General features: G+C 37.1%; 2 protein-coding genes across 7 annotated transcripts; one reads left to right on the top strand and one right to left on the bottom strand.

Moving 5' to 3' along the window:
• Window positions 1-75: 75 nt before the first annotated feature.
• On the top strand, window positions 76-4,079 carry LOC145233951 (uncharacterized). Of its 6 annotated transcripts, none has more exons than XM_080098715.1 (6): window positions 1,603-1,669; window positions 2,862-2,987; window positions 3,074-3,191; window positions 3,258-3,498; window positions 3,556-3,736; window positions 3,852-4,079. In XM_080098715.1, exons 2-6 carry the CDS (start codon window positions 2,867-2,869, stop codon window positions 4,031-4,033), a joined length of 843 nt encoding a protein of 280 aa, XP_079954841.1. In that variant the 5' UTR covers window positions 1,603-1,669; window positions 2,862-2,866; the 3' UTR covers window positions 4,034-4,079. The 6 variants fall into 6 exon arrangements, with proteins under 6 accessions (XP_079954837.1, XP_079954836.1, XP_079954841.1 ...); XM_080098713.1 differs by having other exon boundaries at window positions 1,608-1,669; window positions 2,793-2,987; XM_080098714.1 differs by having other exon boundaries at window positions 1,610-1,669; window positions 2,825-2,987.
• Window positions 4,080-18,007: 13,928 nt separating this feature from the next.
• On the bottom strand, window positions 18,008-18,598 carry LOC145234531 (fibroblast growth factor receptor 3-like). The gene has a single exon (XM_080099248.1). It carries the CDS (start codon window positions 18,596-18,598, stop codon window positions 18,008-18,010), a length of 591 nt encoding a protein of 196 aa, XP_079955374.1.
• Between the last annotated feature and the right edge of the window lie 4,325 nt (window positions 18,599-22,923).

Below are 22,923 nucleotides of genomic sequence, written 5' to 3'. Positions count from 1 at the left end.
TCCTGTTTTGGTAAAAGTCGAACTTTTTAATAACTGTTTTTGGTGTTAAAATAACATCCCCAAAATTTAATTTAATCTCGCCCGTTCTGCATGACTGATTTCGGTTTCGACCTCGTTGTTTAAGTTTGTTCGGCCTTTTTGATTTTGCTGATGACTGAGGTCACGTCGTCTGCCTTCCATATCCACGTAAGTACGATTTTATGCTGTTGACTAGTCGAAACATTACGCAATGTAACTTCAGTTTTTTTATTTACACTTTTGACGCCATAAATGGTGGTTTGGTAACTGCTTGAGTGCTTGTTTGGGGCTACTCTAATCTACGTATTTTATTTAGGGCTATGAGGGCCTGGGTGAGAGTTTGTATTGCAATCATTATAATTAAATCTTATATACCCCTAACTCATGTGAGAATATAAGCCTTATCCTGACTCTAATAACCCTAATCATCAACGCATAAGTTTCATATGTTTTGTCAGTAAATTGTATGTTTTTGAGGAGCCGCTTAGCAAGTAAATTGCTTTTAATACCTAATTTTAGGTAGTAATGATCGTTTTTAAGTATATTGTGTGTCAAAACTTTTCCTAACACAGATCACCCTAAACATGCCACGAAGCCGAACCAGAGTGCAAAGATCTCATTACAAGCCCTTTATGGAACTGTGTCGAAAGCAGAAATGGGAACGGAAAAGACTTAAGCAAGCTCATAGTAGCTTTAATGAAGTTAGGTGTATGGAGTCTTCAGACACTGAAGATATTGAGTCATTAGATACAGAAGATATAGAGTCTTTAGTCACAAAAGAGCATACATCTTTAATGTACTCAGCTCCTGTATTTAAGCCTTTGGTAGCCACAGATATTATATCAAACTGGGCACTTAAAGAGGTAAATGTACCCAAGAGTTCTGTTTCACGATTGTTAAAAGCACTTCAGCCAGTATTGCCTGATCTCCCGCTTTCGTATAAAAGTCTTCTGCCAAAACCAAACCTTCATTTCATGCAAATGGGTGATGTAAAGTATGTCCACTTACACAACTGGATGTCATCATTGAAAAAACTGCTACTTTACTCTTACAGGGACATGCAAGGAACAGTCAAATACAACCTTATCATTAATATTGACGGATTACTACTCTTTAAACACTCACCAGACTTTAAAATATACCCAATTTTAATCTCTGTGTATAAACTCAGGATGAGGCCAATTTGTGCAGGCATTTATTGCACAGAAAAAAGCAAAAATAGGGAAATGCCTGTTTCAGAAGTATTTTTGTTGGATTTACTAAACGATTTAAAAGATCTCCGGTGCAATAATATATTTCAAGGTCACTTGTGCCTTAAGTTTTGTGGAAATGGCATTTTTGTTTGTGATGCTCCTGCCCGCTCTTGTTTAAAGCAAATTAAATCTCATTCTGGCTATAACAGCTGTGAGCGGTGCCAAGTTAAGGGATTTTATGACCATTTATCTAAACATGTTTGTTTTGAACCAGTTGTTAGGCAAAAAAGGAGTGATGAAAACTTTGTCGTAAAATCTCATCCTGAGCATCACAAGGGCACTTCTGCATTAACTGAGTTTGGAGTGAATATGGTTACAGGATTTGTTCTTGACTATATGCATTTGAGCTGCTTAGGAGTGATGAAAAGACTGATGTCATATTGGAAAGGTGTTACAAGGTAAGTGTGATTTTCAATTTCTTGTCATAACACAAGTTGTTTATAGTATGGATAATGTTTTCAATTAGTTTATCCTGCAAAACTCAAATTATCATAGAACAAAGCCACCAATACCAGTGTTGAGCAAGGATTTTTGTTTCAGATTGTATCAAGCAAAGTTACCTGCTGCAGCCAGTGCAAAATTTAATGAAACTATTCAAACTCTCAAGCCATACATACCAAAAGAGTTCAATAGAAAAATGAGAACATTATCAGAGCTAAGCTACTGGAAAGCATCAGAACTTAGAATGTTTTTGCTCTATGCTGGCATTGTCATTTTAAGGTACAGATCAGTTTTGCCCAAGTCAAAATACAAACACTTCCTAAATTTTTCAGTGGCAATGAGATTTTTGATTTCAACTGGTACAGATGATGTCGAAGCATGCACTCGAATGCTTGTTGATTTTTGTAGCCAAGCATGTACCTTATATGGAAAAGGATTTGTTTCATATAATGTACATTCATTATTGCACCTGTCAGAAGATTATAATTTGTATGGTTCTGTAGAACTTGTCAATTGTTTTCCCTTTGAAAGCTATCTGGGAATTTTGAAGTCGTGCATACATTCTGGTTTTAAGCCTTTGGAACAGGTTGCAGCTCATGCATTTCAAGAAAATGAACCGATAGTGTATAATGTGAGGCTTACAGGATCTAAACATACTGGAGATGTCTTCAAATGTCGAGATGGAGGAATAATTTTAGATAACTATAAGGATTTGAATGTTCAGCATTTCTTTAAAGCAAAACTTCATAATGGCTGTGAAATTGACTGTTCTAAAGTGTCAGAGTGTACAATAAGATGTGATGATTTAATTGCTAAGGTTGAGGACATTGTAGTTGTTAATGAAGTGTCATATTTTATTGTTAAACCTTACCGATATGTTACCAATTTATTTCAATCACCAATGCCATCAAAAAGTTGTGGCATTTTTAAAATATCACAACTTGCCTGTGCATTTGATGTGGTCCCACTAAGTAACACTGTTTTAAAATTGTTTCTCATGCCTTTCAAGCAATATTTTGTTGCTATTGATTTGATTCACAATGTGTAATCTTGCTTTAACAGTGTTTGTTGTCCAAGCAGATTTTACAATGAAAGATTTTGTGTTCGTCAAGTTTTTGAAAGGAAATCAATCCGATGTTGTGTATAAAGAGTGGATGGAAGGTGATTCAAGATGTAGATGGCCGCAAGATGGTGATGTTCAACTTATGGCAAAATCAAAACATCCACCTGAAGCTAGTTGGAAGATTTACCAATGTGAAATCCTCTGTGAATCAAGTAGGCATTGCTTGACTAGCATGCATTTTGCATTTTTGGTATTATCTTGAATTGTGTGGTTGATTGTAAACATTTGATTGTTTTAGATTCATACCAAAGATGCCTAAAAAAGGCATACAGTCTGGATGAAGTGGAAAGCTCTGGTGCAGAAGATAATGCAAGTTCATTAAGCCCAATCCAACCTGCAAAAGATACTCCAAAGATGTAAGAGACATATATAGCAGCATACTTTTCAATCAGTATTTATCTATTACTTGTTTGTTGTTTCAGAACATTTGTTGCACCACAAAGTTCTCCACCTAAGCGAAGAAAGTTAAGCAAAGACCCAAATGTACTGTACCTGCTGCGTACAATTCAAGCTGATGTGCTACGTTTAACAAGGGAAAACATCAAAACAAATGATTTGCTTGCCACCCTTGTGTCTGATGCACAATCCTCACCATTGCAGGCTTTTCAGTGTGAGCCAGCAACCACAGAAGAAGACTTGCATCAGTTAATGTGTCAAATAAAGGTGACTGTTTATTATATTTTAATTCAAGAAGGATTTCAAAAATGTATCTTTTTTTAGGATTTCAAAGCAGTCGCGCGAAATGTAGAAAGAAAGACCCTGCGGGCCACAGTAAGGGCTTATGTGAGAACCATTATGAGAAAAGAGCTGGCCATGAAATACTCATGGTCGGGATTGGGTCCAGGAAGAAAAGCTACTAAACGGGCATACAGAGATTCTAAAGCATATGCAATAATGATAAGTAAGTACAAGCAAAATATGGTTTATAACACTAAATTACAAAAATTGTTTCGATCGTAGCAACTGGTTTATTTTGTCCACTTGCATTATAAAAAAACATCGCTTTCTGTTTGCAGCATGTTTAAGCTACACCTGCCACAAAAACGCAAGCACTGAAGATATTATCAGTGAAGTAAAGACCGTTTTCTCGCAAGTCCCAGATTGGGATGGTGGCAGAAATAGGAGAAACCTACCGGCTGACTCCAGTGATAGCAGCTTCAGCAGCGAGTCTACTCTACCGATGTCAGACAGCGAATAAATACATCGCCCATGCATTTTCGTTAAATACACTCAATTTAAACTTGCTTTTTGGTCTACATGTTATAGCAGGCCAAGTTTGTTGAGCCGATAGTCGTGGATATTATCCTAAATACATCATTAGAATTTGTTTGTTTTGCATGGAATAATCATGGTTGATAATTATCAAAGGCCGATGTTACTTTTAAGGGCACAAACGGAGATAATTTGCATGGTCGGTATACAATGACCGTATCATGTTTTTATGCATGAAAACGTGAAAACTTATCCATGATCGGGGATAATTTTTCTGACTGGGAAGTTAATCCACAATACGTTTGGCCTAATCCATGAGCGTTAAAGAGTTATTAGCGTGGTAAACTTGTTTGCTCAATAGCGACGTGCAAAGTGCCAACTTTTCCAATAATGATGGATTTATTAGGGCAATACACGAAACGAGGCCCTTACAAAAGATTTTTTTTTAAGTTTTGACCACGCGCCCTTGCACTTGTGCTTTGCAGCTCGTTAGCAACAATCGTCTTTCAGTACCACTCACGGACGGGGTCGTGTTCCTCTTTATGCTGCGATTTGCGAACAACGAGGATGTTTGATCGCATGATATAATAAACACAGTAAAATATTTTTTTCTCCTTAATCGCCCTTCTGATTCATGCATAGCACCCTCACAGGTTTTTTCGGCAATTAAAAACTTGCATAACAATCTACAATTTCTCGTAGAAATACACTTAGATTATTTTTTGTCTAATTTAGGTAAACAAACGCGACCAACAAACAGTTTTGCTGCTAATAGAGGCAAACAATCGGGATGCAAAAATAGGGGATTTTAAAAATAGATTTGCATCCTGTCTTTTTTAAGGCCAAAAAGGGTAAGCAATGCGCAAGTAGGGCCAAGAATTCAATTCTACTGCAGATTTTGATAGTTGGCTTTAAACTTGCTCTGATTGGACGTTGAAGACTAAAACACATTAAAACCAATTTAAACGCACCTGTCTGTCCGTTAGGGCTCATTCACAACTATTGTAATTAACTTATTCTAGGGTCCATTAGCAAACTAGCCAGATATCAAAAGTTTCATAAAAAACGAATGATAGTTTTGTTCTTACTAAGCTGTGTTTGGGAAATGAAATCGGCTTTACGAAACGTCGAAACGTGACAGAAACTATTATACATAGGAACACTATACACGGACTTGAAAAGTAATTTGACCATAAACATTACTGCCAAGGTAATTGTGTATATAGAATACATCGTTCAGACGTTTCGACAATCTCTGTTGTCTTTACCAGTGCAGGTTCAATGATGATGACAACAGAGATTGTCGAAACGTCTGAACGAAGAAACATCAACCAATTTCACATAAAAATCTTACACACAACTTGGTCTGGATGGGGGTGAATTTGTGATATTGGCCAAGCATGTTAGCAGGGCAATCAAAATTAAAGTTCCCCAATCAATACAAAAAGGTGCTGAAGCAATTTCAAACTTTTTAGGCCGCACCTGTTGGACAACTTCTCCATGTGAGGTGACTTTTACCACTCAGATACGAAAAACGTATTATATGCCCACGAAAACAATTATTACTTAAAAAATAGACAAACCCTTATGTCACTAATTAACATGTTGTAAAGTTCCTAACGTAAATAAATGATATTGTGATAAAAGTAAATGGATTTTGTACATCAAAGTAAGTTATAAGAAGTTTGAAATAAGCCATATTATGCGAACCAACCTAAGCAAACCATTTGACACAACAATTTATTTTTCTACCGTCAGTTAGGGCGACATAAACCAAACGCAACATCGTCCCGACTATAGGGGTCAATAAACGTCCCGTGACAATAACGGTTGTAAGCGGTAAAAATGTGTGCTCAATGTCGACGTGCAAGTACCATTGGCTCGCACAGAGACAGATTTATTGGGGGTAATCACATAAAATATCATTGCATGCAAGGGCCTTTATGGGGTAATAAAAAATATCATGCCATGCAATGGCCCTTTGTACAAGGTTGTATGCAACGATTTAACCTCGCGCCCTTGGAAGTTTACTTTACAGCAGGGAAAAATAATAAGAACGTCCTTTGGCCACCCAGTTATTTCGATCGACTGATTTTTGAAACTATTTTACAATACATGCAGAAAAATCCTTTAAATTTGCATTAATGTATATGTCGTGTTTGTTGTATTTGAGTTCTACGAAGATCTCAATAATTAGAGTTTGTTGAAACTTGCTTAATGGGGTCGCAAATATCACAAATATGACACGAGCACGATAAACACGCTTAATACCGAGCTGACATGCTAATACCAAGCAGTCATATGTCGCATATATTGATAAAGTTGTTTAAAAGAAGAACTCAGATAAAAACAAAACCATGATGTGCAAAGGTTCGGCCTCTGTTTTACCACGTTAGGAGTTTAACTTTAAGTCGGGTCGGGATTTTCGGGTCTGAATATAGGCTACACTCGGCATCTTTGCCGCGTTTCCTGGACTTTTAGTTCTGGTGCGGGTTTCCTTTTAAAAAAACGGCCCCAATTCCAGACCCGTTTGCAACTTTGTGCACGTTTGCGTTACAGTTTATAAAAGTAAACAAATAGCCTTTTTATTGGGACTCATGTTTCAGGTAAATGGAAATAACCAACTGAGGCGGGATTGATTTCTAGCAATAAACGAAGTTTGAAATTTAAATACAAAATTTACAGCAGCACAAATAGCCCCATCCCGTTAGTATTTTCACATAATTTTCCCTTTATTTAGGGGGCGACGGTACTCTTTGCGCCGTCTAACGGTATGTACTAAATTGAGTTTAAACGTCCCTCCCATTAAAGTTTATATCTTTACCTGGATATGATCGTCGCATTTTCATCTTCAGGCAGCGAAAAATACCAGCCAATTCTTAACACGAAATGTCGTGGTCTAAATGTAAACCATAGCTTATTACTTACGAAACATCAAATTACTATTACGAATTTCATTCTGCATTCTGTCCCCTTTGCACAGTTTACCTGTACTCTATTTTGTAAAAACAGATGGTTGTTATTTAACAAGCAACAATTCGTTGTTTTGCTACGCTCTAAGTTAGCCTATGTATAGTTTCCGTTCACGTGTTTTGCTTACGTTTGTGACGTAAAAGTTTTTACTGATCAATCAGCATAGCACTGCCTTTCCAAACTTGGGTTACGCAAGAAGTTTTGGAGGTTGTCGAGAGGAAATTCTACCAACATAATAAGGTATGTAACGTCCCGTGAACGCGCCCCGGTTAAAGCGCGCAACGTCACACGAGGGGGGATTGAAACGCGATTCCTAAAGGTCTCCAACAAGCAGTCCACACAGATAGGATGTTTTGTAGATCTTATATTCAAACACTTTCAATGAAGAATGAAGAGGACGGTGGGAGGCGATAGAAACGATAGGAAACGAATAGGAAACGGTTTCTACATAAAACATTGCATTAACACTGCGCTTTTCTTTTAAATGTAGAAATATAACTCAAAGCTTACCAATTGTTATGGGAACCGGAAGAAAATGTATAACATGGGCAATCCCAGAAATCACTGTCAAATACCTAGATACACAATAAAGCATGAGACCACAATATGCCATTATGACGTCATACATAATGCTTACCAAGCTATGTAGAGTGACAGTGTGGAAAAGTCACGCTTCACGTGAATATCGTACAAGAACGCTGCGTAAACAAATACAACTTAAATAAACCCAACTACACGTACAGTACGACTATTAAAAAGGGAAATTACATTTTAGGTCATTGCAGTTTAGGTCAAGTTCACAGCGGTTAGCATTCATTATGGTAATTCACAATATTGAGTCATTAAACACATATATACAAAGTGACTAACCAATAATCGTGAACACGACAATAAACAGCTTTTCTAAAACAACCGACGCAGCACCGTGCTCCACGGAAGTCAGCAACGAAAAGAACTAAGCCACGTTGCGTTATCACACAAAACTGGCAGTCGATTTTTACGTCACACAACGCAATAGATTACAACACAAGTAGTAGTGAGGAAAAGCGGGAATCAATAGAAATCGGCCATTACTGGCAAATAAGATGTAACATACCCCCCACAATGTACGAATCCGAGGAGTACATTTACAACACAACACACAAACATCGGCAGTAATTGCGAACACAAAGAACACAACTAATCACGCATCGCGTCGTCGCGGTATAGCAAGTACAATTTTGCAATTGGGCGTCTCAAGGCACCAGTGTGAGTCTTGACCACCACCTGGCGCACTACTCCCTTTCAATCAGGAAGCACATCGGTCACGCGACCCAGAAGCCATTTGATCCTGGGCTGATTATCACCCGCTACAAGCACAACGTCACCGATTGCGAAATTAGAATGTCCATTTGCCCACTTCGATCTGGGGATTCGATCTGGGGACAAGGTCTACTCCGAAAGCAGGGCGTTGTGAATTTTGCGTACAGAGCGTATCATTCGCTCCCAAACCCCACCCATGTGGCTAGCAGTGGGAGGATCGAAGCTCTACGCCAGGGGTGGCCAACCCGCGGCTCGCGAGCCGCATGCGGCTCTTCGCCTGGTTTTATGCGGCTCTTAAGTTGTTGTCGAAGTTTGGGGCCATTGTGTATATTTGGGTTAGTATGTGGCGATCTGGTATAAAAATCGTTAAATTTAAAGTAAAGTTTTTTGCTTTTGAACAAACTTATTATCGGTATGGCCACAAACCTTGCGTTAAAACTGCAACTTTATGTGGCAAATGGCTTGATTATGATGGCATATATTCAATTGTGAACAATGAATGGTTGCTCATTGTTGCGTACAATGTGAATGAGACACAAAGCAACAGCAATATTTGCAACAAATGTGTTCCAAAGTAAATAATGCTTCAATCCGTTGTTTTTCGGGTTATGACGATTTATATCTTATCGGCAGTTTGTCTTGGGTTTGAATTAAGCGATTGTTGGTGGTGAATGCATTAATGACGTCGCAATGTATTTAGTTTCGCCACTTTGCACTTGGGACACATGCGCGTTAGGTGTTTGGGGCCCGTGCGCGTTAGATGAAAAGTTTTTTCAGCAGGGAAAATCTTTTAAATAAACAATTTTTGTCAAGTTAGCCTTCAAATTGGCAGAAAAAAAAGATTTTAGCAATTCACCAGAAATGAATCTCACCGCACGTTATTTATAGAATGAGAAAAAATGGGGATTTTAATTCATCTGTTTTTCTTTGATATATTCGTTGAAATTAGGGTTTTGTGTGAGAGACAGTGTTTGCACGGACCAATTATTGTTGAAAATGACTGGCCCGTGGTCTGTACAAGTCAAATTGTGTCATTATTATGTTGGTGTGCGACATTTAGAATAGATCTGGCTAAGCACAGGTCTCTGTGCAGTGGCGGCTCGCGCCTAAAATTTCAGGGGGTGCTGCTCCAAATTTTAGCCTTCATTAAACAAATATTGGCAATACATAGAAAAGCCACATTTCTAGTTTTCTAGCCATTGTTTTGTGTAGAAACAAGTAATACAAATGTTAATTAGCAACTCCATTGTGACGTAATTTTTGTTACGCAATAATGTACACGAGTGTAAACAACAGACGGCATCATTAGGGAATTTTGCTTACTTGCACAGCGACGGACCAAACTCAATAATGTGGCACAAAAACACACGTGACACAGACTCGAAACGAAGCTGGTGTAAATACGGTAAAACACAACAACAATACATAGAAACAAGTTAGTAATATAAATGAGTCGAAAAAGGTCGAAGTATTTCAGTTGGACAACATCTAAGAAAAACTGGTTGTAACAATGATCACTAATTAACACACTTGCTATTCAGTCGTTAATATGGCCATGTTTCATTTTAGTAACTTATTGTCACAGTTAGCGTTTTTAACATGTCACTTCACAGACTATTGCCACACAAAAAAACGAGCCAAAAGCTTTTTATTGGCGTCATAACTGGTAAATTTAACAACCGCATTACATTTGTGTCAGAACTTGTTTATTTAAACATCTTTTCTTAATTTTTGTGTACAGACCATTAATGTTTTTAACTTTCTTAATTACTATACTTGCTGCATTACTTGGTGGTAAATAGCTTATAATTCCTTTTTTGAAGTGCAACACTCTCCAAGCTTTAAAATTGACAACACTCTCACTTAAATTTGAAACATATCATTAAACAGTGTGTTTCCTTTTTACAACCAAAATTAATCATAAAGTTCTAGTTTGGGCAAAATAATTGATAGCTTCTTCCTTGATTTCCAAATGACAATTAAGAAACTTTTTTCTATTTAGAGCTAGCACTGCAAGTGCAAGTCTTTTTGGAAATAATGGTGTTCCCTAGAAAAGTTTGCATCCTTTTCAGCATTGAAAAGAATCGTTTTTCCTTTGAGGGAGTCATAGAAATTGCTGGCTAACTGGATTTTCTTTTTTTAAGTTTCAGTAACTATTTTATCAATAGGATATGCTTGCTGGTCACTACTATCTCCTCTGTAGAATGTCCATTCTTAAGAAACATTTCCTGTGAAGCAATTTAGCAGCTACTAGACAAACAGTTCATGTCCATTATATCAATACACAAGATTGCACTTGGTTGCAAATGCTGTCCACATGGTGTTTTAAGAAACCAAAACTTGAAATTGTCTTCACTAAGGTGTTTCAAAATTCCTGTTGCTTGTGCAACTGTTTGTTCTGCATTTAATATGGCCTGGATTTCAGTGAGGCATTTAACTCCACAGTCACAAAGCTGTTTTATCTTTGTTAGCATTCAAAACTAAAACGGAGTATTTCTTGTTGTTGCTTATTTCTGCATGACATATTTGGAATAGCAGATGTTTTATCCCATTTTTTCTTAAGCTTTTTATTCAGGTTTTTATTATAACGGTTAATCGTGACTTTTCAAGGTGTTAGATGACCTTTTTTTCTTTTTCAAGGTGTGAGATACACTTTTTAAGTCAATGATAACTGCAAAAACTGAAGCCCACTTACAGTCATCTGAAAAAGTCACGACTAACCGTAAAAAATAATGATGTAACTGTACTCACTGTCGAACTTAAAAATACAGTACACGGGTTTGGCTTTGGAGCACAGTAAACCCGGAACAGACGACACAACTACAGGCCGGTTCACATGCTGCGTGATTGGTGGAGCTGCGCGAGCCGCAGCACCCTGTCGCCTATTTCGCCCAGCATGTAGCTTTTCCAAGTGCGCATGCGCACAAGTGCAAAACGTCATGAAATGTCACGATTCGTCATGAAACTGGAGCTGCAGTTCCACCATAGATAACATATTAATGGCATATTTAAAAAAAAAAAAAAATGAGAAAAATGCCGATCAAGGCGGAAATTGTACTTATAAAAATTATACTTAAGAATCAAAAAATAAGTATCATGAAAGTTATCTGTATTATTGTGGTAGGACCATTAGGTAAAAATATGTAGGGGGTGCTGCAGCTCCGCAGCACCCTAGCACGAGACGCCCCTGTCTCTGTGTGTAAGGAAGGGACGAGTCATTTAACAAATGTGCTTATGTGTATAATGTGGCTCATTGTGGTAACACAATAAAAAATATGGCTCTTAGGCTTTGACCGGTTGGCCACCTCTGCTCTACGCAATTTCACGTTGTCGCAGATATTTGTAGATCTGCATTTGATTCCACCTGTTCAGCTCTTCGCGCAGGATGCCCTCAGCTCCAACGAAGTTTGTGCCGTTGTCGCTAAAGATCTGGTCTGGCTGTCCTCGACGACCGATAAAACGTCGGAGAGCTCCGATAAAGGAGTCCGTAGACAATGAATGCGCTATCTCAATGTGCGCGGTCCTGGTAGAAAAAACAGGTAAAGATGCACCCGTACCTCTTTACCTCACTTCGCCCTTGCTTCACAAGTAAAGGTCCAAAGTAGTCGACACCGACCACTGAGAACGGCGGAATAAAACATGAACACACTCTTTATCGAAGTAGCAAGTAGCGGCCTGCAGTCTGAACAACATTTTACACCACTGACCACCAACAAATTGCTGTGTGCAATTTAAACCAAAACACCCTAACTTTGCAGCGAGTTTCTAATGGCAAAAGCGCCTCTCGCACAAAACGCGCCCCGCCTCTGAAACAACGTGCAGGTATAACTACCATGTGATATTTTCGACTTGCGAGCTATAATATTGCAACTGTTAACAGCTGTACACATGACATGTAGTGTTTTTTAAAGTAATTTTAAACAAACATAAATTCTACCTTAATGCTTTGTCATTTACATTTTGGAATGCACAAATGTGTTCATATGCTTCAGAATGAATATACCAGCCAAAATTGTGACCAAATAGCTTCGTCATAAAACATTTAGCTACAACTTATAACACCATTGCTGGTAATACCGTTTGCTTTATCTGACTCAGTAGTTCTCAACGGGGGCGCCAGCGCCCCCCTGGGGGCGTTTGCTCTCACTAAGGGGGCGCTGGAGAAAAATTGGGCGATTGGGGGGCGCTGGGAAAAGAAAGAGCAGATGAAAAGAAACAAAACGTCAAAGTCATTTTTATCATATCTCTTCCATCAGCGACCAGTAAAAGTAGATGATATTCACTGAAGCGTGTTTTTGATGGTGGTGTCACAATGCATTTTACACAAATCACAATGCGTCATTTGTTGGGGCTTGTCTGCGCTTTAAAAGCAAAATTTGCAGGTAGAAATTGACTTGTGCTTGACCGAACCGAGCTAGAACCCGAGTACTTGGTACCGAGCATCGCAATTTTTGATACACTTACTACTGTGTCAATTCATCCAGGCTGCGCGAGTGTTTGGTCCTAATATACATCTTGGAAAAACTAAAGCTGGATAAACGTTAAAAGTTAATTTACTGGAAAAGTGTTTCTGCATCAACATGTAGGACTAAGTTCATCTAATTTTACAGGACGCATACAATGTTCTAAAAGTTGTTTATTTTTTTCACAACCATAACAAAACTATCAATGTTTCATATTTGTGCGTGAACAAACGGCTTTCTAGTGTTAATTGTGATGGAATAAATGAGTCGTCTGTGAAAGAGATTCTTTAATTTTTTTTAAAAAATTACTATTTGACAGTAGCACGATCTGACTTTAATAAAGATTGCACTTGTGTTGGTCCCGGAAAGACGCGTATTAGGGCATGCAACCTATGTGGCCTTCACACGATATTTTTGATGTTATCCGGCCCGCAGTGAACAAAAGTTTGGTGATCCCTGTGTTACACAATCGCTACAAAACCGTACTACAAGTTTATTATTGCTTATTACACAATAATGTAACGGGTAAGTCATAAACAGTTTTGTGACATCTCATTTGAACGTGTGATTCGTTTACTGCTGACCTACAGAGGTAGGGTCCCCAAGAATAAAAGCGACTGTTTTCAAAAACATAAAATAGTGTTAACAATCTCAGTTGCAATTTGTTACATAAAAAACGTTGGTGTTTTACTTGGCGTTGGCTCTCTTTGCGTGGTATGCGGAAAGTACCCTAAGCACGGCCCTGGGGGTCAAAAGGGGGCCTTAAAAAAAACATGGAATTGGAAATGTTTCTGACTTCACAAAACAACGAGCGTTAACGTGACGTGAGATGTTTGCTGCTCGACCAAACAAACCGATTGCAGTTTTGGCCCATCACGTGAACCAAGCTAAAAGCAATGAGCACTGTCTGCAGTTGATGGTATCATGTTGAATTAAGAATTAAAATATTTATGATTAAGTGCTAAAACATAGCTTGTTAAACATTCGCTCTTAATTATCGCACTGATATTGTTTGAAAAAAAAAAACGGTTTGATTTTGTCAGTTTTGAGGGGGGCGTTTATAAATTACGAACACGTAAAAGGGGCGGTGCAAGAAAAAAGGTTGAGAAACACTGATCTAACTGAAACTTAAATTTCTCTAAAAAACATGCACCAAAACATTTATCTACAAACTTTTTAACTGCCATATAATTAACTTAAACCTACCTTTAGCTTTCAAACTGTTATCGGATGATTTTTCCCTCAAGCTTCCACATTTAAGGAATTGCTTCTTCAGTTTTTCACAAATGCACCTAAAATATAAACAAATTAAATAAACGAAAAGCCAACCTGACTATCATTCACAACTATCTAATTGACTTGTTTTCAAACTTATCTGTTGGTAACTGGCACAATGATACTTTTGTTACGTAACAAGAATAGTTTAGTTATTTCACCAGCAACTAGTGATGCGACTCAATAACAATGGCTTTATTATTTCGAAACAATTGACCAAACAATTGATTATTTCTAAATAATCAAGTTTACAACACGTGGCACAAACTTACCTTACAACAGGGGAATTAAATTTCGATGTTTGGATGATATTTAAAGATAACTAAGCTATGCCGCCATTTTGCTCTCGTTCAGTATTTCATCTATTGAAGAAGAGACTCGCGATCACGTGATTAAGAAAACAAACGTTTCATAGAAATCATGGGGGACAATTTGAAAATAAACTTTTTTCAGTTGTTTTACGTGATTAGTTGAAAGTATAACTGGTGTTTAGCAACTATACATGCTGTAAACTTACATATATGTTTTAGTCTCACATAATGTATTTGCTTTTAAAAAGTTGTTGCAAATGAGAAGAAATTTGGGCGATTTATGCGGTGCAACGTTAGGTTAAAGAAAGAATATGCGCGATCTGACTCCAAAAATAAATAACTCTGAACGACAGCTGACTAATAACAACCCAGAACGTTAAACAAGGTTTATTAAACAATATATATATAAAACTACAACAAACGTAAAGTATAACGTAGGCGATAACTTTGTCTAAAGTAAGTAAGTAAGTGAGTGTCTCTAAAAGTCTGTGTTCTTGGTTAGCAAACGCGAATATATAGTAAACAACAACGTGGCATTGTAACTCGGGGCAAAGGTAGTGGCCGCTAGACTTTAAATAAATACAAAATTGCCTTGACGTGTCAGATGTGCCGCTAAAATAAAAATACACAAAATATAAAATACACATTGCTACAAAGTATTTCCAGCGATCTAAACTAAACTAAATTTAAAAAAAGGAATCGGAATCAGGACCGTAATTTCAGTCAAAAGGTTAACTAAAGGCTAGATTTTCTTTCTATTGCTTTCAACAAACTGTATCCAAAGAATATAGTGTTGTTTTCAGGCATATTTCGTAAACTTTTCTGTTAATCAACAGATAATTGAAATAACATTTCGAGGTTTGAGCTCATTCTAGACGTTTCATCAGGGTAATGTCACAATAGCCAACACAATCGTTCTTAAATAACGTATGACAGTTCTTACTTTATTGTACGTTTTTTTCAGATGTAAAAAAGGTTGGCGACCAAAGGGTGCACCTTCAATGGCCAAGTATGTATAGGTAGCTTATAAACTTAAATAAAGACATAAAATAATCAAGGAAATGCTGCTTGCAACATAACAAAAAAACGGAATAAATAAAAAAGCATTACTGCTTGTGCTATGATTTTATTTTGTTCTTGTTGAAGGTTTGCTTAGGTTACTTTTTCCATGAAGACGTTTAGTTTTGACTTACTGCAAGTTTTGGCAAACTTTCAGTTATCATGTAAGTCAGTAGTTCGAAAATACGAGTTTCAGTATTCAAAATGAAACTAATGTGTGTTTTCTGACATAAAAAGTGATACTAAATAAACTGCAGCCAAAATAATATATTCTATTATCATCACAGCAAAAAATATGTGGGGGTTACAAATTTATATTTATATAGCTGTAACCAGGCTCTTTTCATTTTCTTTGTCGTTTGTAGAAAAAAGCACAAATTCAAATGTTTGGGATCAGTGTTTTTTTTTAAGGATGTTCAAATTTCTCCAGCGGTTTCCCAAAATTTGAATATGGCTATTTTTTGGTATTTAAATGAAACACTTGCGGTCTCTTAAAACTACTTAGCGGTCACCCAAACCAAACCTTAAAAAAAACCTGTTTGGGATTTTGCTTTGTATTATGCACTTGAATACATTTGAGAAATCGTAAAGCAACGACGAATCATCAATCAGTTGTGTCTAACGTACCTAATGCAAAAAATGTGGAAATAAATTAGTAGGTTTATTTGTTTGTGGAAGGATCTTCAAATTTCATATCGCATTTCAGATTTTTGAAATAATTTAAGCCATTTATTGGCTCGATGCTTTTACATTGAAATAATTTGTTGTTCAACCACAAAAAACACAAAAATCACGCAATAAAATACGGACTCAAAGCTATACAAAGCTTTTTGCATAGCAGCAGCGTTACATGGAACTGGATAAACACCTGTTTGTGTCCTGTTACTTATAAAGCTACCAGCTGTATGCATACAAGCTCCAGCATTGAGTCAAACGGCCCACACCGCAAGCGTGCTGGATTATCGAAGTCAATGCATTCGCAGGTGTATTTCACCAACACGTCCATTCCCCTTTACACTCAAACGTATGATTACCATAGTGGATCTGGTAACAAAATGTTTATTGCAGTTGTTGAGGAATTTGCTTTAAATTGTACATGTGGCTTGTAATTATTGACACTCTAGCTCTGAGAATAAAACCCTTAAAGCTGATAAAGAAGCCAATTTTAAGTGATCTTTATATGGTTAAGAGTTTCAGTTACAAAGCGGTGTATTAGGGCGGAAGAAAACGAGTTTATGAAAAGATACGCTGGTCACCTCACCTACATGTATTACATGACTCAGCAACTACGAATGCACCATGATGAAGCATTTAGCAATATGACGAAGAAGCTAGAATTTTGTGAAGCTGATCATATAGTGGACGAAGTATTTACTTTTGGTGTTCCATTTGGCAACGGACCGGTGGCGAAAGAGATGAAGTTTACTGAAGACGAGAAAAATCTCTCCAAGCAGTGGATGTAGTTGATTTGCAACTATGCTTAGTGAGTCAAATTTAAAATATTTGAAAATGAAGAGTGAAATGCTAACAAAGTAAATACAAAGGTGCCATTGGAGTGATCAATCTCGCACTGCATGTTTTATTTTCGTTTTAGGTAACCATTCATTTTAATTTATTGCTTCAAAGTAGCTATAAGTCGCTTGCTGGTGAGTATACTTTCCAAAATCTTTGCACGTCAGGCGTATTGAAGGCGTTATTCCAAATCAAGCTAGCCTGCGGTGAGATTCGGAGCCTTTGCGTGCTTTACTAACTAAGCTACGTAGTAGTAATTTACGGTTTTGTGTTACTCACCCCTATGTCCATCACAAGGATTTTTGCCAACCGCAGGAATCCCAACGCGCCATTGAGTCTGACAAATTAGGCAAGTTTTCAAAAAGATGACCAGCGCCTCCTGGTGATAAACATGCCGCTTTAAGTAGGGGTAAACTTGATGGGAGAAAGATTAGATTTCCGGCAGAATCTGCGCCAAGTGTGGCAATCACCCAATAATTGTGTTGATTAATGTAATAAATGTACCAAAATGATTGCTAGAATGTTAACTTTTGCTGCAGTGACAAAACTGTACAATGAAATTGCATCATGGCTATCAGTTAAACTATTTGCTTTCAGAAATGTTGTTTACTTAAAGGCCTTTGTTTTTTATTCGAAAGTTTTATAGATATGCAAAACGAATAATACGTTATTTATGAACAAAAACAAGCTGCAGTCATCAGAACAATATCTTTTAAACAATAATGCCCACTGACAAAGTTTTCACACAAAACTTAACAACATTTTATCGGTTTAGTTACATTTTAGGGTATTTCTCGGTTGCGGTTGACTGATTACTTAATTTTTGCTGAAAGGAATAGCCTATGAAGTAAAGAGGCCCCAAAACACATTTAAGAAGGCCAAAGTACTGAACGAAATAAACTGAACTGATGTGGATTAGGCATTTGCTAGGTTTTGTCACTGAACGTAAACACAATTTTGCCAAACACGTCAAAGTAAAAATGCAAGAAAAATACAACAATAGCAACAAATGCGCCAACTACAACAAAATACAAAACCGATGTAGTTTCGCCTAGACCAGGTTTTTTAGTAACAGTTAACCATGTACAGTACTAAGATGAGAGATTCCAGACAAATGTAAATTCCAGAATCACCTAAAGTCACATTCTCCAACACATAGCTTTGCCAATCAGATCCAACAGGACTTGCCTTTAGTGAAGTGATTTCTTTCACATATGGCGTATTCGTCTGTGGGTCAATTTTGCTACCGTTAACTTCAATGTGTTTCAACCACTGTACGTATGCACCAGATGCACTGAAAACTCTCAATCTAAATTCGACGTTTTCACCAACGCGTGCAGTTTTATTAGTTGGCTCATGGAATTGAAGTATAGGACGGTGCGTGGTTCGATGTTTAATGTACAGATGGCGTGAAAAAGTAACTGAGCCGAAATGATTGGTCACAACGCAGCGGTAAGCACCTTCATCTGATAGGACCGCAGAACTTAGGATCAAAATCTGGTTGTTTCGTCGAAATTTGTAACCATCAACTCTTTGTGACTTTGTAACGAGATCTCCGTTCTTGTACCAGTCAACATATAACGGTTTGCTTCCGTCTGCAAAACACTTAAATTTTGCTCTGTTTCCTTCAGTGGTGATTAAAAATGTTTTCCCCATTTTCTTCACATTTGTCCAAATCGGAGGTACCCTGTCAATTATTGACTGTTTCTTTCCCGCTTTCAAAGCAAAGACTTTCACGGCATTTATAAATGGCAGCGACAATATATCAAGTGTACTAGAAAATTGTTGAAGTGTTGCAAATAGCAACAAAACTGTAATGCAGCGCATTATTATGAACCTTATGCAGAAACACAACTACAAGAAACCGTTCTAAATAGGTTCCCAAACCCAACTGATTAAGCAAGTTCAGACCTCGAAACCAAACCAACAATCTGAACCGCAATTATCAGTGAGATGTTGTAGCGGTAGATAAGGTCGTGTCACCACTGACAGGAGTGGTTTGTCTCGTGGAATCATCTAATCTAGAATATACAGTAATAGGGGCAGGAACTTGGCCGAATGGCCTGACGCGCCTGACCCATCAGACATAAAAAACCTTGATCGGGATTCGTCCCCGGGAGTGTCCTGGGTTCGAACCCCGTAATATATATATATATATATATATATATATATATATAGTAATAGCAAGAGAGTCCACTGGTGGTATAATATAAGAATTAATAAATTCTACAAACTGATATATTAATAAGTGTCACACAAAAACCTGTTTCCACGTTGAAATATTGTTGAAGATAAACCAAATGCACGAATGAAGCAAAATAGTTACACGAAAACACGCAAAAAAGCATAAAGTGCAAAAGTATATTTTTTAGTTTAAACAAAGAGTAAACATACTTTTGTGCGTTTAGAATTTACACTCTAAGTGAGGTTTACAGTTTGTCAACAAATGTATGACTTCAACAAAAAAGTTGCTTCTAACCGGTAATGAATCGTCATGGTCAAACGGTTGAACTGTAAAGAATGCGCCTATGAACTGTAACATGTCCACACGAAGTCGTAATAAGTCATCTGAACAAACGCGATATGTGTTTGATAAAATGTAATCTAATTGTAGCGTTTTATGCTAAAGCGAGTGAAGGGGTGACACTAAAACGCTGAATGGGCGGGACGTCGCGGAAACCGCTCAATATCGGGTAAATTGCTGACGGTTAGTGCTATTAGGGTTAGGTTGAGGTTTTATAATAGTATATGAATCAAAAAATGTCCCTGCCTAAAACTTATTCAACTATTTCCTGACATTAGGCAAAAATGCTATGGCGGGAGATGGCGGGACGTTTTGGGCGCGGAATGTAGTGTTCGGCGGAATTTTTTTTAATGATTTTCTATTATAAAACCTTATCCCAACCTTAATAGCTCCAACCGTCAGCAATTTAACCCGATATTTAGCGGTTTTCACGACGTCCAGCCATCTCCCGCGACGTCCCGCCCATCCCGCCCATTCAGCGTTTTAGTGTCACCCGAGTGAAGCGAATCAAGACACAACATCCGCTTAATTTAACTTGAATTTATTCCATCGTTGATTGACGGGCTAATATAATTGCGTGCGTCATGTCCGACGACATTACCATTGCTCGCTATGATTAAATTTATCATGAAATCTTAGCGTTGACAAAATAAGTCATAGGTGTAAGCGAGCACAGAATTGGCACCTAAACCCGAATTTAAAAGCTTTTGAAAATTTAAAAGACCTAAAACTTGAATTAAGCAGCCTAGGATTACGAGACAATTGTGGCTATGTTTAGTCAGGCCTAACCGCTTAAAATCTCACAAACACAGCATGTAGGTTACATGAGGCAAATAAACAACTAATGGAACAACTAAGCGACAACACCCAACAACAAAATAACGTTACAGCTGCTTTACAAAACCAAAAGTAAATTAATTTAGTGTTTAGACAACCCGATGGCTTCCTGTTTATTTGATGATACACACTACACCTACACGTTTCCTACTACGTAGTAAGGCTGCCGTGTAGCTTCGCAAACAATGCGCTGTAGAATCCACAAGGAAGTAACCTTTGTGTTGACAATTGAGCAGACTGGAGCTGTTTTTATTGGGCTACAAAGAAGACTTATGTTGTATCCAAGTTTAAAATCGAGGTCTCCTAATTTCCTAAATATTATTTTAATGCTTTTGTAGTTAACAAAACAAGGACTGTTCAAACAGCCAGTTAGAAAGTGGCGGACAATTTGTCATCATAAATGCACATTTTACAAGCAGTGTTACTTGAAAATGTGTTTTACAGTTTAAGTTAAGTACATCTATATATATTCGTTACACTGTTAAAAAATTTACGTGTAAAACTACTGGAAATATTTAAAGGGTAACGTCCGTAAAAATTACGGAACATATTACTTTATATTTGCACGTAATAAATACAGGTAAATATGCAGTAATTTTAACTGTTTTTTCCGTAGCTTGTACTGCTAAAACAGTAAATGACACTGCATATTTTACCGTATTTTTACGTGCAAATATGAAGTAATATGTTCCGTAAATTGTACGTACATGACCGTTTAAATATTTCCAGTAGTTTTACACGTAAATTTTTGCTAACTTTAACACATCACAAATTCAACCTGAAACAAATAGTTGTTTATTTACCAACGTACTGTGGCAAACAGAATGAACGACATACTGGTAAGGACAGTCAATGGCGTACAAAGCTGCAGTAAATATGTTCAATTTTTTTATTTGAAAGCACAGCAAAATTTTGCTGACACCCAAAGAACACACCAAAAATGAAAATCCCCAAAACAAAACTGTTCAACTGTACCCTACAGTAAGAAACAAACCATCATCTTGAATGACACAACTCAATATTAGCACATTCTATGATTTCATGAGTTTGCCAAGTTTTAAAACTTTATGGTTAATGCCAGCAAATCTTCGTCTCTTGTTGCTTTCTGTACCAGGCACATTTATCATGGCAATGTACCTGCAAAGCAGAGTCATAATTTCTTTTGATGGTTATTATGCATATCACATAGCAATACTATAATACCTTTGAATAAATTCTAAAGTCGCTTCCCCATTTTTGGGATAACTCATATTGTAGATGTAGTACAGGCAAAATACACAAGACCTGGCCAAGAAAAAGTTGTCAGTTGAAAACATCACAGTGTTTTTAACCACAACAATTATTTTTTCACTGCATGAAACAGTATCACCTGCACACAAAAAGGCAATTACAACAAAAAAGTGATTTTTCTCACACAATTTTCATACCAAAAACAATCAGGAAGGGTGTGGGAGGGATCTCTCGGAGAATGTCTTTCATCATAAATTCAAGTTGAAAAACTGAAATTAATTTAAACTGAATAGAATTAAAAGGTATATATATATTCATACTTTTGCAGACCAAAACATTTAGTTTTATACAAACCATGTGTAAAATTGCTGTGGAAAAATTCAAAAGCAACAAGCAAGAAAAATGCAGCCTAATGTTAAAAGAGAACAAGCAGAAATTAATAGTGGACAATCACCCACACCTACAGATATAGAACTACAGAATGAGTGAAAAGTTTAGTTTAATCACACAAACCAGTAGCAAAAAAATCATAATGCTATGCAAGGGCACAGACAAGGTCATCTTCGAATGAACTCAATACCGTAGTAATTAAGACGCGGCTTAATGTTTCTTGCCCTATCGTTTGTGCGGCTTGCAATCAAAGGCAGCTTACACTTTTGGCATACCGATATTATTTCTACATCCACGTCTTTTGATTTATTTCGCTTTCCAAATTCTTTTAAATATTGCCTTTAAACCACTGGTTCTCAACCTTTAAAGTTGGCGGACCAGTAAACTTTCTAAACAAATTTTGCGGACCGGTGGACTTTCAAAATCAACCCAAAATGCAATTACGACAAAAATATGCAGTTCAAAAGAAGTATGAAAAATTCAATATTAATAAGTTTGCTGCTGTCTGTTTGATATCATATGTGTTAAACGCGGTTCTTTGAGATTAAAAAAAAAGTAAATCGATATGTAAAATTGTAATATATTTGGCGGACCGGCAGGAAAGTTGACGGGGACCGGCACCGGCGGTTGAGAACCACTGCTTTAAACGTCAACACACGCTCTGTTTACTTTATTGACAAAAAGTTGTACGATGTATTGAACATAACAAATGTGCGGCTTACAATCGAGGGCGGCTTACGTCACTTTTTTGATACCCTAACATGCGGCTTACGATCGAGTAAATATGGTGATGGCATTTGCTTTGCAAAATCAAATTCAGCTAAAAAATTCAACAAGTTTTTTAATTGAGTTGATTCTGTCTCTGGTTTCTTTTCAACGTCGCTGAGGTTTCTGTGATATTATTGTCTACACTTTTTATCGCCCCAATTACATTCATTTTACTGCTTTAAAATATAAAATACTGCAGTGTAGTAAGCTGAGAGTGGTGATTTTTTAAATT

This window comes from Phallusia mammillata, chromosome 6 (genome assembly GCF_965637545.1).
Source record: "Phallusia mammillata chromosome 6, kaPhaMamm4.hap1.1, whole genome shotgun sequence".
NCBI classification, from domain to species: domain Eukaryota; kingdom Metazoa; phylum Chordata; class Ascidiacea; order Phlebobranchia; family Ascidiidae; genus Phallusia; species Phallusia mammillata.
The sequence above is the reverse complement of the archived record's forward strand: the minus strand, read 5'-3'. Positions and strand labels throughout refer to the sequence as shown.